Consider the following 18,188-nt stretch of genomic DNA (forward strand, 5'->3'; position numbering starts at 1 on the left):
CAGTGCTGATATATATCACATACACAGTTGACATGAACATGTGCTTTACATTTGCAGAGCTAGCAAATATTATGCACAGGACACCATCATGAAAGTATTTTATAGTGGCAATACTGTTAGGTGTTTTATCACAGGCAACATGGAAACATGCTTTAAAGGCAATGCTGGTATAATTCATAGATATTGCCATTATAAACATGTGCTTCATAGTGGCAGGGCTGGCATATTTGTTGGCATATATACCTTCCAAGTTGCAGCAAACCTCTGTTTGTGTACTCCTGTTATGTGCATTAGCTGTTCCTCAATAATTGTTCAATTGCTATCAAAGTTGTTTTGTTAGTGCGTAGGAGGGAGATGTGCGGCATTCTCTTAGAAATTGGAAGACAAGCAGTTGTGTTCCATGTTCAAAGAGAAAGAAAGATTGCAGAGAAGAGAGGGATGTTGAGAGGTGGAGCCTGTGGGGCCTAATGGTAAGCTTACCTGCACCGTTGTTTCCAGACTGGCAAACTACGAGTTCTACAGGCGGGTGCCGTCCCGCCCGCCAGGTCAAACCTGGCGGGTTGGACGGCACCCACCCGCAGACTTTGACGGAAGCACCGGCATTGTTGCGCACAGTGCCGGTGCTTCCATCCTCCCCATTCCCATTTGAGTCCTACCAGACTCAAATGGGAATGGGGAGTTACAAAAGGCTGCTGCCTGACTTACCGGTCCGCAGGGGCTGTAATTCCCCGGTTAATCCGGCAAGTCAAGCGGCGGTAAATCATCACGTGTCCGGTGGCAGCCTGCCGGTTTTACTGGCACGGCTACCACTGGACTCGTAATGAGGCCCGATGTTATTATTGTTTCCTCTAAAGGAAACTGTCATGAACCATCGTCTACGTCCCTTCTGGACCTCCTGGTCCCTGACTCGCAGGGGTTTGCATGCAGTTATCCTTCCAACATGGCCGCCCGGAACGGAATCCTCTGGATCAGTCTATGCGTTCCACGCTGCTCATCCTACAAAAGAGACACGCCCCCGCGGCTCTGCGCGTCTCAACGCTACCGCTACCTGGAGTCGGACGTGCTTAGCTGGAGTTCGATCGGGGCTCTCGCTTGATTCCTTGTTTCCAGTTCCTTGAATCCCCTCCTGTTCCCTTCCCTCTCCAATCTCCTGGAAAACCTTCTGTGCTCGAGTCACGGTCCTCCGTGCCTCCGAGCGTACCTTATTTACTTCCTGGAATTACCCTGTACTTTGTGAACGCTCCTGGAAAGTGAACCGCTACTCTCACGCTGGACGCCGAAGAGCGGCGCTCGGGTCTATACAAATCCCGGACCGTAAAGAAGAAGAAATCCCAGAAGGTCGCAAGTACACAACAGAAACAGGTGAGAAGGGGAGAGACTTATGACAGATTGAGATGCCTTAAAAACAATACAGATTCAGAGATGGAAGCCGCCGTTCAAGACCTCATGCGAGGCATGCAGGAATTAACAACGGAGGTACAGAACCTCAATCCAGAGAACGCAGCATTAAAATAGCTAGTTCTATCACGTGATTCCGCAACCAAAGAAAATGTAATATTGGGAGGAATAGTGGACAAGTATGACAGTTCTTCCTAGGCTCTCTGCGCCTTCCTTGATTCGTGTTTAGTTCACTTCACTTTCAAGCACTACTACTTCTCCACTCCTAGAGCAAAGGTGGGTTTTATGATCTCACACCTCTCTGGAAATCCATTGACTTGGGCAACCCCCCTAGTCAATACAAGCAACGCACTCCTGGATGACTATGATGGCTTTGTGAGAGCCCTTAAGGAAATGTTTGATCGCCCAGAGCAGGTGTATAGTGCTCAAGAGAGACTACTCGAGTTTCAACAAGGGTCCCAGGATATGCTCACCTTTGTTACTCGTTTCAAACCACTTGTGAAAGAAGCAACCTGTTCTCCAGAAGCTAGTTTTACACTCTTCCGAAGGGGCTGAACGAAGAAATAAAAGATGAGCTCGCTAGGGTGGCCCGCCCAAGCTCCTTCCAGGCTCTTATGGATCTATCCTTACAGATAGATTTCCGAATCCAAGAAAGAAGAGCAGAGAAGAGGAAGTCTAAGGCAAGTTTCCAAAAGACCATCACGGAACATGCCCCTAGAGCAGAGACTACTGTTCTACCCCAGACCCAGAACCTATGCAACTAGGAGCCTTTCGTGGACGCATTACCCATCAAGAAAGGATGCGACAAATCCATACTGGTCTGTACATGTATTGCGCCTCCGATAAACATCATGTGAGAGAATGTCCCATTGCTCCTCCACGGCGTTCGGGAAACACCAGCTCCCGATCCTAGATGGAGCACAGTGTTGGGAGAGATGTTTGCTCCACATCAATTCCATCCTTGAACTCTACTGGACAAAATAACCTTGTGGTTCTTCAGGCCCTACTATCGCCTTCCAAGACAGAATCCTACCCCATCCTATCATTGGTTGACTGCGGAGCTATGGGCGTATTTCTAGATCAAGATTGGGTCACTGCTCATAACATTCCACATGAAAGCCGAGTTACAATGCAACCAGTAGAGGCAATTGATGGAAGGCCTCTTTCCTCAGGACCCATTACCCTTCAGACTAAAGAGATTCTACTTTCTATCAATCACCATCAAGAGAGAATCAAATTTGACCTCATTAAATCAGCCCATTATCCGATGGTTCTTGGAATGCCCTGGCTGCAGAGGCACAATCCTTACATCAACTGGGAAGCCGGCTCACTGTTTCTTGGATCTGAATATTATATGGCTCACTGCCTATCCCTGGATACCTTACCAAAGCCTTCTAGAGACTTTCAAGAGAACCAACAAAGTCCACTCACCGTTTCTAACATCATCCAGATTCCCAGGGCCTACCAAGCCTTTTCTGATGTTTTTCCGACCGCGATAGTTCAAGCTCTCCCTCCTCACAGGCCAGAGGATTGTGCCATTGATACCGAACCCACAGCTGTGATTCCTTTCGGCAGAATGTTTATATTATCTGAACCTGAAAAGAAGGCTCTCCGAGAATACCTGGATACTAACCTGGAAAATGGCACCATACGCCCGTCCAAATCTCCAGCGGGTGCTTCATTGTTCTTCGTTCCAAAGAAAGATACCAAAGAACTCAGACCATGTCTGGACTACCGTGGTCTAAATCAGTGCACTCTCGAGGACCGTTATCCTCTACCCCTCATCTCGGATATCCTGGAAGCAGTCAGAGGTGCAGTAATCTTCACAAAATTAGACCTAAGGGGTGCTTACCATGTCATTCATATAAAGGAAGGTGACAAATGGAAAACAGCCTTTAGAACTCCCTTTGGCCATTTTGAATATCTGGTCATGCCCTTTGGACTTGCTAATGCCCCAGCAGTTTTTCAACGTTTCATGGATAGGGTGTTCTCGGACATGCTGTTCCTCTTCGTTACCGTCTACCTGGATGACATCTTGATCTACTCCAAGGATCTTCTAAGGCATGAAGTGCATGTTATGGCAGTTTTACACGATTACGTGAACACAAACTCCTAGCCAAACCCGAGAAATGCCTGTTTCACGTCACTTCTGTTCATTACCTAGGATTTGTCCTTAGTCCAGAAGGAATTGGAATGGATCCTTCAAAGGTAAAGGCCATACTATCTTGGCCAGCTCCCACATCCGTGAAACAGATTCAATCTTTCCTGGGACTTGCCAATTTTTACTGAAAGTTCATACCGAACCTTCTCTGAAATTGTTGAACCGATCATTGCTCTCTTGAAGAAAGAGGCTCCATTTCTCTGGTCTACAGATCAAGACAAGGCATTCCAACGATTAAAGACAGAGGTTACTCAAGCCCCCATCCTGGCTCAACCCGATATTAACCGGCCATTCCTAGTGGAGACAGATACATCCAATTACGCCATAGGAGCAGTACTAAAACAGGAATTTGAGGACAAATGGGAACACCCCATTGCTTACCTTTCACGAACCCTGACGCCCAGTGAGACTCATTATTCTGTCTTGGAAAAGGAACTGCTAGCCATCAGCCAAGCCTTCACAGAATGGCGACATCTACTCCTGGGAGCTAGGCATCCAGTCCAGGTCCGTACGGACCATCGAAATCTTCAAGTTCTACAATCTTTGGAGTGTAGGAACAGTCATCAGGCCCGTTGGGCCTTCTCCTTTGCCCAGTATCAGTTCCACATCCATCATATTCCTGGATCACAAAACATAATTGCTGATGCCCTTTCCAGACGTCCTGACTATGAAAACTCTGAGGATCGGACCTTTCCAAAGATGTTTCCTCACACGATCTTTGTTGCCCAAGCACTCACCCTCCTGGAGAATATCCAAGGCCAAACTCGACTTTCGGACCTCTGGAAGGAGCACAAGCGAAATAACAGATGGAATCTCACAGCTAAGGACGGCTATCTATTCAAAGATAATCGCTTAGTCATTCCCACTCCTGGACTGAGACAAAGGATCACAAGTCTATGTCATGATACCTTACATTCGGGACATCGTGGGATAACCAACACCCTCTATCTAGTACAAACACAGTTTTGGTGGCCCAAGATGAAGGATGATATTAGGATCCATGTCCAAACATGCGCAGTTTGCAATCAGAACAAACCCGATAATAAGAAGCCAGCTGGATTCCTACTCCAACCAGCAATACCAACAAGACCCTGGGAATTCATTGCCACTGATTTTATCATGGAATTACCACCCTCTAGAGGCTACACAAAAATCATGGTCACTATTGATTTGTTTACTCATATGGCTCATTTTACACCCTTATCCAAACTACCTTCCTCATCAGACCTTGCCAGAATTTTCCTGGAACACATATTCCGACTTCATGGGTTGCCTTCCAAGATCATTTCAGACCGAGGACCTCAGTACATATCTCAGTTTTCAGGAAGTGCCAGCATGAAGAGATGGGACTCATTTATGTTTTAGGTGGCCAGTGGTTCAAAACCTGAGACAAGTTTCAGCCAGCCTGCCACTTAAACCTGTGTCTGTTGGTTGTTCACTAACCCACTCAGCTGTTGTACCTGGAACATAACCATATACACACATGCCTCTTCGGTAGGTAATCAACCCATTGAGCTATCTTACAGGGATCAGAATCTGACACACAGGTTAAATGCACATCTCTAGAACAGCTACATGGACTCTGTGATGAAGTGATCTCATGGCCATCACCACATGTTATGTTGTAGTTATGGTCTGTTGATTTGTACCGCGCAGCACTACCACCCAACGGCAGTCTCCAGTTGCTCACGTGGCTCTGCAGGAGAGGAGGGCTGAGTGTGTTATTGGGGATAGGATAATATTATAGGTTCAGAACCAGGAGGAACTGGCAGCTGTGAGCATTGATTTGCATGTGGCAGTTGGTTCGGGAAGCCCTGTGTGTTGCAATCTGATATGTGCTAGTGTTTGTGTTGGTGTGAGTGTCATGCGATGTTTGGGTGGATTGTGGTTCTACACACTGGTTAGCTCTATCCATAAGTGGTCCAGAGTCGCAGATGGCTGTTAGGTGAATGAATATGTATTGTGTTGGTGTGTATTTGTCTGGTGTTGATGGATTTATGGACTATGTGGCAGGGAGTTCCCTGTAGGTTTTCTTACAGAATCTGAGAGAGATGGTAGGGTGTAAACCTTAGATTGATTCTTGGTGCATTTATGTGTAGTGTCGCTGGCCCCTAGTCTAGTATAGTGACGTTGGTTATTTGGGAGGAGCGGGTAGGGGGAATGGGTTAGTTAGTGTGTCGGCTTTTGGTGAAGCCTCTGGTGTGAGCCTTCGATTGCCGCTTACTGGTATCTACCAACGTTCTTGGGTGTGGTGCGTCAGCCCATCTCGCCTCTTCTCTAGGTTAGGGGACTGACTTCCCTGTGGGTTATGCTGGTAGGTGTATGGTTGTACCTAGTATGTTGCTGGTTACACGTCCAGGTTAGACGTGGCCGTTGGATATGGACCTGCTGTCTGGTCGGTTGTCGAAAGGGTGCGCATCAGGAGTTATGAAGATAGAGGGGGAGGTGCTCCGCCAGGCAGCCCTAGTTATGGATGGGCAGCTTAGCGTGGCCTTAGTTGTGGGGGGGCAGGTAGGGGTGGTGCTTGGGTTTACCTGGAGCTTAATTGCACATAGGTGCTATACCTAAATCTTTCAGTTGGTTGTGCGGCCTTCTCTTTATTAATCACTCAAGTTGTTGGGCATGGTTGGGGGAGGCAGGTAGGGTGGTGCAGTGTTCTGGCCCTCTAGGCTATTGCTGTTGTTATCTGTGGCTGTGTACCTTAGTGTATTTCTTTTTGGCCCTGGAGGTTATTGCTGCCAAGGTCCCTTTGTGGTTGTCACTGCCTGTTGAATAACCAGGTTTTGAGTCATTTCTTGAAGGTGATGAGGTCTTCTGTGGGTATGATATGATATTTTATTTGTATCGCGCTCATACACGTGTTTCAGAGCGCGACGAGGCAAGGGAGGGGAACAAGGGAGAACAAAAACAACGATCTTACTAGGCCCAGTGACATTGAGAACTGGCAAGTGCATGGGAGAAGGAAGGGGGAAAGTGCAGGGGGGAAGGGAAAAGTGGAAAGTGCTGAACAAGGAAAAAGTATACTACAACAAGTGGCAAGTGCTAGGTTTAAGGCAGAGTGCTAGGTTTAAGGCACACTGATTAGTGCAGAAAAGGGGGGGGGACTGTAGGGAGATAAGCCAGAGGCAGAGAGAAAGGTCTTTAGGGGCTTCCGGGACCGGAGATGGTTCTCCTCACATTTCAGAATGGCAGGGAGGCTGTTCAAGAGGGAGGCCCCAGCCGAAGACAGAGTTCTACCCCCAGCTCGTTTCTTTGAGAAACGACTGAGCCTGAGGGAATTGGAGGTGGAGGAGCGAAGAGCTCGAGAGACAAGGTATTTACAGAGGGAGAGTTGAAGGTATTTTGAACCCAAGCCCCAGAAAGCCTTGTGGACAATGCAAAGGATCTTGAATTCAACCCTTGCACCCACTGGGAGCCAATGAAGAGATTTCAGGGCTGGAGAGATACGACCACAGGGCTTGAGGCCAAAGATAAATCTTGCAGTCCTGTTCTAGATGTGTTGCAAAGGGTGGAGAGTAGAAGCAGGTAGATTTATAAAGAGGCTGTTGCAGTAGTCCAACCTAGAGAGAGCCAGGGCTCAAGAGACAGTGAGCTTCTCAGGGAAGGAGAGGAAAGGCCTAATACCTCTGAGGAGGTGCAGTTGGAAGTTTGACTTTTTAGGGACATCAGAGATGTGAGCAGAAAACGAAAGTGTGGAGTCGAAGATGACCCCAAGGTTCTTAGCCTCGCAGCTGGGGGTAGGAGGAGGGCCAAGGGAGGCTGGCCAGAGAGTGGCAGGAAAGGAGGATGATGGTGTGCTGATGAGGAGAATCTCTGTCTTGCTGGCGTTAAGGCAGAGATCTTTGGCGGCACACCCTTCCTGAATAGCAGACAGACAATCTAAGATGAGAGAAAGAGAAGAGGTGGCCGAGGGAAGGCTGAAAATGAGTTGAGTGTCATCCGCATAGCACTGACAATTGGAGCAGAGAGCGGCAATGAGATGGGCTAGAGTTGCCAGGTATTGGTTGAAAAGCCAGTTCTAATCTCTTTGGACATGGTGTTCCAAAGGTTGGCAATAAGACGTGAGATTAGGCGTGAGGTCTTTGCTTGATCTTAGGTCCCTTCTTGGTTGAGACATACATTGCAGAACACATCCCTAAACCAGGATACCCGGACCTTGTCAAGAGGCCAGGAAGAGATGACTACAAATCCCACCATTCCCCTTTCTTACTGAAGGAAAACCTGTGCCAGACTTGAAAGACACATTTGTTAGATTTAACTCAGCAAGACTACATGGAAGACCGAAATACCACACAGAAGTACTGTCCGTACCCAACAAAACATCTTTATGTGGAAACTGCACCTGTCCCCCAGTTAATACTGAGTGAGGCAGAAAGGCGAACAACCCCTCCCAGCAGTTCATCCAATGGGACACCACCTACTGAGCCACAGCAGCAGAAATTATTCTGCAGCCTCTGCACCCCTCATGGGAAAGGCTCAGCACTCACATTGGTTTTACTGAAGTCAGCTACATCAAATTCCTGAAAGGCTAATGATTCCAATAGTAGACCTGAAAAGCAAGCAGCATTACCACCCATCACCGGAGAAAACATTCTAGACTTTGATCCAAACTGGCATCTGCCCTTCTTAAAGACTTCCACTGGAGGGTAGGGTGACACAGCCTGCCTGCCTGCCATTGAATACACGTAGACTTGGCATGTGACCAGTCAGCCTGAAACCACTGAAGCCAAGCTCTAGATAAGTCACTTCGAAGCACAGCAATGGAAGGGAGATTTGTAGATGCTGAGTGGGAGTTTGTAGACATACAAGGAGCATTTGAAGACGCTGATGAGAAGAGCAGAAGGAGAAGGGGTCAGGAGGCTTGAGAAAGGTTGACAGAGAGCAGAAGATGAGACTGGAGGATATAAGAAGTAAGATGGCGGTGGAGGGTAAGGAATGGTTATTGAGGATCAACAGAAGGTGTGAGGTGGTTTGGGAGAAAGCTAATGGAGAAGAAGAAGAAGGGAATACTGAGGTGATTGACATTCGCCGAGAGGAAGGCAAGAATATTGAGAAGGCAGTTAGAGGTGACATAAAGGGAAAGGAGAGTGTTAAGAAAGGGGTTTGAGGTAACATAGAGGGGAAGGAGGAGTGCATTTAGAAGGAGTTTAGGGGTTGTATCAAGAGGCAGATGGAGTAAAGTAGTCAGGAGGAGATTGGAAGGGACATGCATGATGAAGAGTGTATTACGGAGGAGTTTGGAAGTAGAGTTGAGGAACAGGATTGTTTTCGCGAGAACATTGGAGGCCACATCAGCGGAGAGACAAAGCAGTGTGTTGAGGAGGACGTTTTCAAGAAGAGCTGAGAATGAGGAGGAGACGATTAAGAGAGAGAAAATCAGAGGTGTAGAAGAACCAAGCAGTAGAGAGGTGGAATTGGCACCCTGAGCCAAGGGGAATGTTAGGAGGTTGAGTGGATGTACAAGGAGGTGGCACAGTGTTGATGAGGTGGAAAGGAGAAAGAGGCGAGGAGAATCCAGGAGTTGATGGTGTCGTCATATGGCACCAGACTATTGTTAAATGTCAAGAAGGTATATGAGGACATCTTAAATAAACACTTCAAATGTAGCTGACATGTCATGTCATATGCACAGTTTGTTACAGCCCACTCAACTATCTTTGTGGGGTGCAGTCTGTGCATCCATATACTAGGTTACATGCTGGACAGTTAAGACTCATTATTGAAGTTTGGCCAATCCATTTGTGATTTGTGAACTAACTTAATTAGGAGGACAGTTGTAGGGATAACCCTGTACACTAATTTTAAAAGACTTGAAAAAGTGCTTTATGTGCAAATCATGTTTCTGGGGAATACAATCTGAACTTTGAACACAACTAAGCAGTCTAGTCTATATGTATTTATTTATTGGGTAATTATAATGCGCCTATGCAGAGAATGGTGTTCCACTTATTCTGGATAATGGATATCTCATTACAATGAACTTTCTATTCCAGAATTGTTTTATCAAATCTGCTAGGGACATTTCTAAAGTAATTTGATTATCATATATGGAGCCCAGGTTATTCTATACGGTAACTGTGATTGATGTGGCATGGTGACCAGGAGCCCTAACTGACTGATCCTGTGTCCTGATCTCTTTTCAGTGGGGGGGCGTGTGGACTTCCAGGATTTCGTGGACCTGATGACCCCAAAGCTGTTAGAGGAAACAGCCGGCATGATTGGAGTGCGGGAGCTGCGGGATGCCTTCAAAGAGGTGAGTGAGACCTAACGTTAGACCAAATGTCAAACCAACTGCCTTTGTCGCATTCATTCTCTTAAACTTTGTACCCTCTTCTTTGTTAAAGTTTGATGCAAATGGGGATGGAGAGATTACGCTGGATGAACTGCAACAGGCTATGCAGAGGCTGCTTGGCGAGAAGCTCACCACCAGTGAGATCGAGGATGTAGTGAAGGAAGCCGACCTTAATGGGGACGGCACTGTGGACTTTGAAGGTGAGTCACAGGCAGTGATCTGCAGTAGGGTGTTGTAGGCTCATACTAGAGTCCACGGCATGGAAGCAGTTGCTCTAAATGGGACTGCGGTCCGGGGCTGTTACAAGATACTTAGGCAAGAAGCACTTCACCAGTAAGATTGAGGACATGGGAAATCAAACTGAACAAAGCAGGGATGCTACTCTGCACTTCAAATAGAGCAGTACAGGAATTTGGTGTACAGGGTGGGGACAGAACGATTTATTAACTTTCAGAGCTGGTACCAGGTGGTAAGAGCAGGTGCTGGTAGCTGGAGGTAGAAATGGGAGCTAGTAATAAGGGCAGAAGTATTACAGGGACACAAAATTATAGTGGAGGCAGCCACAAGTCACAAGGATCTGAGATGTTATGGGGACTCGAGATTGTTAAAGGAAAGGTGACATTGGTAAAGGAACAGTGAACTTCTGGGCAAGCATCACAAGTTGTGTCCTTGCCTCATGTCATCAATGCTGAAAAGCAAATGTTTGGCCAGTATTTGAGGCACTTGTTGTGGGACACCTCCAAGTCCCCAGTGTGGCAAAATGTGGTGATGCCCTTTAAATCTCTAGTGAGGCTTTGTTGCACGCATTCTTCACGAGGGCTGTCTGAGGAGCCACCCCCAGGCTCCAGCCATTTGTTCCACCTCTGCTGTTCCTCGCTTACTGGTGGATGTGTGCAGGCTTGATAATATGTCTTGGCCTCCCATGAATATTTGTGAACATGCGTTGAATGTTTTGGATACTCTTGAAGATGACGTATTGACAGGTTGCACTTGAAAATATGGCTCTTATTAACATGCAACACATGCTGGGATGACTCAGAGCACTTTGACTCCAAGTCTTCTGTGAATCTGCCACATATAATACCTATATGCGATTAGATGGTACCATCTGTTGATAGAATGAAAAATCGTTCAATGAACAGAAAAGAAGTAAATTGTACACTACTTGCGGCTATTAATTAAAAATTAATTGCAATATGAAAATAAGAGAAGAAGCTGCATGCAACCATGCCTACCTAAAATTTTGAATAAATGCAATCCAAAAGACTGTCATCAGGAAGTGGGATGCACTAAGGAAAACATTACAATGGTACTGGTTGTATGAAAATATGGTTAAACTTATAATTGCTATAATAAGATTTTAAACATAGATTGTAAGCAATGTTCCCTCTAAGCTGTGCGCGTGTGCACTTGCCCAGCCTGCTTCTTGGTGCCGCTCAGAAGATTTATAGCAGCGCACACAGACATTTCTCACTTACCTAAAAAGATGTAATAAGGTGCAAGCCACAACTATTACCGGACATGTGCTTTCTCTTAAAATAACTAAATAATCTTAATTTTCTGGTATAGCTCATTTGCATGACCCTGCTATGCAAGCATCACCTTAAAAACCTATAAACCCCAACAGAATACACCCACAAGAGGTTAAATACAAAACTGAAAAAGTGGCTCCATGAACAGCAGAATCTAACCAAGATTTGCCTGGACACATTGACCAAATAATGTTCCCTCCCCACCCATGACTCCGATACTTGGCTCTACCATGCTTTTACCTTATGACTCTAACTTGTGCCCCAGAACATATTTAGATATCAACCTGGACTCGTCCTCTTTTGGCTCTACGAAAGGTTACCAGACGTGTACCGACATCCACTTGTTTTATATTTTATTTAATATGAATAACGTTCAAGTACCAGAATTTCTGTTGCCCATGGTGCCTTACCAAAAGCGTCACCCACACTATGTAAATCAACTATCAGCCAAAAATGGTTTACTGACTTCGAGTAAGCACTCTACTTGAATGTGTAGCCTCATCCGATGCTTCCTCTTCTTTGTACATATGTCACACAAGTGTTTTTCAGCGGTCCCCTTGCAAGTTAACACATTATGAAACTGAAATAATAATTAGCCATCTAGGGATTTTGAGTAGACACATGTTATGCTCAGCATCTCCTACTTTAACACTGCTAACAATACCCTATAGGTGGAGAGCAACATTGCAACATCATTTTATTGGCCTGCAAGGGAAAATGAATATCGACTATGCCTAGCATTAAACCTCTATAATATTAGGGCGATGGATATTAAGATAGTTGAATTATTTTCACAAAATCTGCATCCTTTCCAAGTGTTTAGAGTTCCATTGGGCATAGCCGTTAACAAATTGTATGGTAACTTGCTGGTATACAGAAACGGCTTCACTGAGCACTTGTTCAATATTATAGCGTTGTAGGTGTGGGCAATGTTGCGCGAAATCTTGTATGCACTGCAAAATAAAGATGTACATGCTGATTGATGACATGAGGCCTCATCACAAGTCCGGTGGAAACCGTGCCGGTAAAACCGGCAGGTTGCTGCTAGACTTGCGAATTTTACCGGTGTCTGGCGTGCTGGAGACACCAAGGGATTACAACCCTGGCATTCCGGGAAGTCAGGCGCCAGTAATTGTCAATTCCCAGTCCCATTTTAGTTCCATAGAACTCAATGGGAATGGGAACCGCAGAAGCACTGGCACCGTAAATAAATGTGCCAGTGCTTGCGTGAAACTCTGCGGGCGGGTGGCATTCTGCCCGCCAGGTCTGACCGTGGCGGGCGGGATGGCACCCGCCCGCAGAGTCGTACTGTCCCAGTCCGGTAACAACAGTGCCCGTAGGCTTACCGGCACCATTGTTACCAGACCGGCATTCCGACTTCGGCGGTAGACGTGCTGGTAAAAAACGGCACGGCTGCCGCCGGAGTAGTTTTTTTTACGGCACCTGGCAATGGAGAATTACCAGGGCATTAGAGCCCCAGCGGTCCCGGTAATTGCCCATTGTCAGGCGCCGGAAAAATTACTCCCTATTCCCATTGGACGCAATGGCAATGGTGAGGACGGTAGCACCGGCACCATTCACAAAGGTGACGGTGCTACCGTCATAGACTGCGGGCGGGAGGGCACCCGCCCGCAGAACTCAGAGGATGCCGTTCTGGTAACAACAGTGCCGGTACCTTACCGGCACCGTTTTTACCCAACCGGCATACTCGTAATGAGGCCCATTGTCTTAAAATGCACATAATATCATAATGAGACATTAAATATGTTTTGCTTGCAAAGTATTGTTGGTATGCAAATATACCAGGGAGTGTTTGCTGCTACAATCCCTCACTTTTTACAGTGCTCTGACAACTAGTATTGGAGGCTAGCACAGAAGCTGGCAGATGCCAGGGTACAGGTGGAAGGGCACAGGAGAACACTCCTTGGTGATGAACAAATCAGCAAACTTCAAAAACCAAATCACACCTTTCAGCAGGACAGGGAAGGAAGTATGTTGTTTGTTTGCTGAAGGGTAGGAAACTGTACCTTGTGTTTCTATCTATGCTCCGCTGCTGGAGCTTTTCTATATAATCATGCGTTCTTCCATTTATTGACTCAAGCATCCCCCTGCAACTTATTTAAGTGATAATGAATTACAGAAGAGAGGTCCCTGGTTACAGAAGAAGGCACTCAATCTCTTGTACTGATGAGCATTGCTGCTACTAAGTTAAAAGGCACATATATGGGATTTTCTTCAAGAGGCTCCATTAGAAACCTCAGGAAGGCACTTGTTTAATTTTGTCTTGGCTGTGGTGAAGAAGGGAGGGTACAACAATAGGCTGTATTATGAGCCCTGTCATTTCACTTCCTATGTCAGGGTTGTAAACAGGTCTCTGATAAGATGTTGCTCCCTACTTGGATTCAAATGATTTTTCAGAGAGGAAAAAAGTAATTAGCTTTGCCATTAAGGATATTTTATGCTTATTAAAATATGTTCTTTCCTCTTAAAACTCCTCTTGAGATCGGGCAGCAATCTTATTAGAGATGTTTTCTATGCCATTGTTCTGCTGGTAACTAACTTGAAAACATATCAGTGCAGCTTTGTAGTAGAAACAGGGGTTAGGCTCCCATGTGTTCATTGTTTCCCATTTCTGTTGGGCACATTTTCCTATTTTTAGGGAGTAAAAATGGATTAGTTATAAGGCTTGTTTTAAGTAAATGTTGTCACAACTCACATGACAATGCAATGTGGATAGTAATCTGAGGCCCAGGAATTTTGTCCATCACGTTCTGAGGTGCAGTTATTCTGATGCAATTATTATGCCCCATCCTTATACAAACTATGCATGTTAACCTGGCCCTTGGATTACTTAAGGTGGCACACAAGCTCCTATTAGAATGTGTTCTGACACATTCCTTTTTGTTGCCATTATCCCATCTGTAAATTGTGTATTCTGTCTGAATAGTTTGACAGCTATATCAATTATGCAATGTGGGTGTTTTAATACAAATGAGGGTTATTTCCAGTGGCTTAAAAATACAGTTTTCTCTGCACAGGAGTAATTTTGCTAGGTACTGGGGCAGATATTGAAGTCTTTGACTGGTTCATAACATAAAACATAAAATATTTTTTAGCCTATATGTTTGGAAAAACGTGTTGTAAGATGCAACTTTTACACAGATTTGTATAGAACTGCAGTGGATGGGAAGTGGAAATTCCTCTCCAAACTCTATTCAGAGAGAGTAGCTCACTAACTTTGCATGCTCACAACGTGGCTTACCTCATCAGTCAGTTGCGCCCATGGAAAATAATGTGCGCACAACAGCCAACAAGTTCAGCAAATAGAGAAAAAAAAAAAAATACTTCACTCACCAAATAATATATCTGGTGGGGTGTGATCAAAGTAAAGTAGTGTTTGTAATGCTAAAGTCTGGAAAATCATTACAATATCATGTTTTTTTTTGTGGGGAAAAAATCTTTTTATTAGGTTTCATAACATAATACAGGTTCATAAAGACTTTTGCATACATCCTGCGTGTGCTACTGTAGTCATGGTTTCTAAGCTATCTATGATCTTAGCATACCTGATTGAAACATCTCCCCCCTTCCAACTTCCCAAATTAGCCAAATAAACAAACTCCCTACCCTCCTCCCCTGAACATGTGTGTGCTATTCAAATTATCGGAGTGTCTCTCTCCTGATTGTAGATGAGCGGATTAGGTGTCTGTATCAGTGGGTCTTGTGTGCCTCCACTTTTAGATGCGTAGTCCCTTGCCAGAAGGCTGCCCTGTCCCCACCTTTCAAAGCACCCCACAGGTATTGCCCGGAATCTGTTCCCTCTTGCTGGGTTGTGTGCCGATTGACTCATGAATGCTGCTTTTTCTAATTGCCATGTTTTTAGAGGCGATTGTGGCCCACTCGGTGACTGAGGGTGAAAGTTTGGCCTTGCAGTGGATGACCAGGAGCTTACGTACAGTGAATAGAATGAGGTTAATGAGTTTGCGGACCAATGTGTCTGTGTGCCATTCGTCTGTGTCTGCCCCAATATCATGGCCTCTGGTTTGAATGCAACGTCTGCCCCTTCAATGTCCGTTATTTGTTCATGTACTCTGTGCCAATAGGTGGTAATGGCCGTGCATTTGCACATTATGTGCGCCTTTGTGCCAGGTGCGCCACACTCTCTCCAGCAGTCTGCAGATGGGGCGATCCCCATCGTATATAGTTTGGCAGGGGTGTAATATAGTCACTGCAGGATTTTGTATTGTATTTCCCTGTTCTTGAGATTCACAGAGATGAGTGGTATGGCGGTGAAGTATTCAAGGACGTCTGGTATGCCGATTTGGACCCCCAGGTCTTCAGAACAAGCCATCGCGAATGCAGGGTTCCTGTTTAGGTTATTGGGGATTGCCATCTGGTAGTAAGTGCGAAGGTGCGGGTGAGTGTTTGGGTGCTGATCCATCTCCCTCTCGCACAGGGCCGGGTCAAGGAGGAGGGATTCCTGTGTCGTGTAGGTATGTATGGTGGCTTGTATAGTCCGGTAGGTGAGCCAGTCCCCTTGGTCGAGTCCTAGCATAATGCGTGCATCCTTGAATTGTAATAGCGTCCCTTGGTCGCTAATGTCCATCAGTTGTATTTTTGACCAGTCTTGGTCCTGTTTGCTATGTGCTTTCTGTTTCAGCCCTTACAATAGAATCACTGTCAGGCTAGAACAAATTGGGGCGGCTTGTGTCGGTACCCCTTGTGTGGTCTGTAGTTTGTGCCATTGGGTAATTGAAGTCCCCACGATCGGGTGTCTTTTGATGTGTGTCAGGAGTTTGTTTGGGTGTATGGACAGAATTTCGATTGGGGAAAGCGGTTTCAGCAGGGCCTTCTCCATCGCTCTCCACCTGGAGTCGTCTGATTCGTCTAACTAGCATTTCAGCCAGCAGATTTGGACTGCTTGGTAGTAGGCTCTTCGTGATGGTACCGCTAAGCCGACATTTGCTTTGCCCGCCTGTAGAACTGGGAGGCGGATTCACACTTTCTTCCCCCTACATATAAACTTAGCGATTGCTTTGGAAAGGTCTTTCGTTGGTTTAGGGGTCGGGCTGACTGGTATCATCATGGCGATATAGATCAATTTGGGGAAAGAATTTATTTTCAATGCGTTTATCCTTCCTGTCAGGGAGAGGACCAGAGTATCCTACCTGCTTAGATCTAGATATATGTTCTTAATGATCTGCCGATAGTTCAGGTCCCGGATGTCCCCCAATGAGGCGCTTACGTTTATGCCTAGGTATTTAATGTGGTGCGTTTGGTTAGCAAACAGGGCAACTCCCCCGAAGTCCCAGGGGATATCTTGACACAGGGGCATGATCTCAGACTTGCTCTAGTTTATCTTATAGCTGTCCATCGGGCCCACCTCCTGGAATATCGCCTGGATTTGCGGGAGGGCGCTGGGCCTGTCGCTTACGTAGAGCAGCATGTCATCTGCATAGAGGGATACGGGGTGCTCCTCCCCGCCCTGGTGTATGCCCGTCCAGCCATTATCTGTTCGGAGTTTGATCGCTATCGGCTCTATGGAGAGGACGTAGAGCAGGGGCGACAGTGGACATCCCTGTCGTGTGCCAGACTGTAGGTCAAATGCAGGGAAGGTGACCCCGTTGGTGATAACCCAAAGCGGTCGGGCCAGTGTACAATAGTTTGATCAGCTGGACAAGGCCAGGGGGAAAACCGTATCAGGGTAGGACCCTAAATATGAACTCCAACTGCACCTTGTCGAACGCTTTTTCTGCATCAATAGCAAGTAGAATATCATCAGGGTCTCTGTCTCCGGAGATTATTGCAGTAGCCTTCTAATGTTATCGCTGGAATGTCTTTTGCAGATGAGTCTCGTTTGGTCTTTGTGTATCACTAATGGGAGACTGTTTTCTATGCATCGCGCCAGGCATTTTGCCAGTATTTTGGCGTCTGAATTTATCAAAGATATAAGCCTGTAGGAGCCGCACAGTTCGGAATCCAGCCCACCCTTATGGAATACGATTATGTTCACTGCTAGCTTTGATTGTGGGAGTTGGCCCTCAGTTAATTCCTCATTGAACACCTCTTTTAGTCTCTGTGCTAGTCCCTCTTCCACGCTTTTGTAGAAATCTATGGGGATCCCATCGGGGCCGGATGCTTTCCCAGCTGATAATGCGGCTATTGCGCTTGCAATCTCTGTTGCCGTGATATGCCCGTCTAATGCGGCCCTATGGTCTATTGGGATCTTAGGTATCTTTATGTAGTTTAGGAACAATTCAGTGTCTTGTGCTGTGCATGCATCTGATGCTGTGTACAGTTCTCTATAGGATTCGGTGAATCGGGCATTGATTTTGTCATCCCCTAACACCAAGTTGCCTGCAGCGTTCCTGATCGAGGTAATTGTTTGTGCTGCTTGTTGCTGCCTTAGTGCTACAGCCATCAGGCTTAGCGGCCTGTCGCTCTCTAATTAGTATGTTTGTGACCAGCCTGTGTATGACTTCTGGGCCCTCTCCTCGGTTATCTGTCTGATCTTTGTCCTCAGCCTGTTTAGCTCAGGCCTCAGAAGCTTATTTCTGGTTTCTTTGTGTCGTCTTTCTACCCCTCTGAGTTCTGATGTCACCTGGGCCTCCTCCTCCCCCCACGTTTTTCGCTTGTGTGCCCATCGCGATATACATTGTCCCCGCGCATAGGCCTTAAAAGCGTCCCAACACGTATATGTTGTATAGTTCTGCACTAGATTTAATTCCCAAAACCCATCAATGTCTACCGCAAGCAGTTCTATGAGTTCCGGGTATTGGAGAGTGCTCAGGTTTAGGCACCATGT

The 18,188-nt window shown here is 46.2% G+C and overlaps 1 protein-coding gene across 3 annotated transcripts in view; it reads left to right on the forward strand.

Moving 5' to 3' along the window:
- The window catches only part of LOC138581094 (calcium-binding protein 5-like), a 478,774-nt gene that overhangs the window by 438,739 nt on the left and 21,847 nt on the right, over window positions 1-18,188 (forward strand). For all 3 annotated transcript variants that reach the window (XM_069652169.1, XM_069652170.1, XM_069652171.1), the window contains exons 5-6: window positions 9,703-9,812; window positions 9,904-10,051. In XM_069652169.1, the coding sequence (XP_069508270.1) occupies window positions 9,703-9,812; window positions 9,904-10,051 (258 nt within the window). The remainder of the gene's footprint in view (window positions 1-9,702; window positions 9,813-9,903; window positions 10,052-18,188) is intronic.

Source organism: Ambystoma mexicanum, chromosome 3p (genome assembly GCF_040938575.1).
Source record: "Ambystoma mexicanum isolate Mex_15411 chromosome 3p, UKY_AmexF1_1, whole genome shotgun sequence".
In the NCBI taxonomy this organism is placed as follows: domain Eukaryota; kingdom Metazoa; phylum Chordata; class Amphibia; order Caudata; family Ambystomatidae; genus Ambystoma; species Ambystoma mexicanum.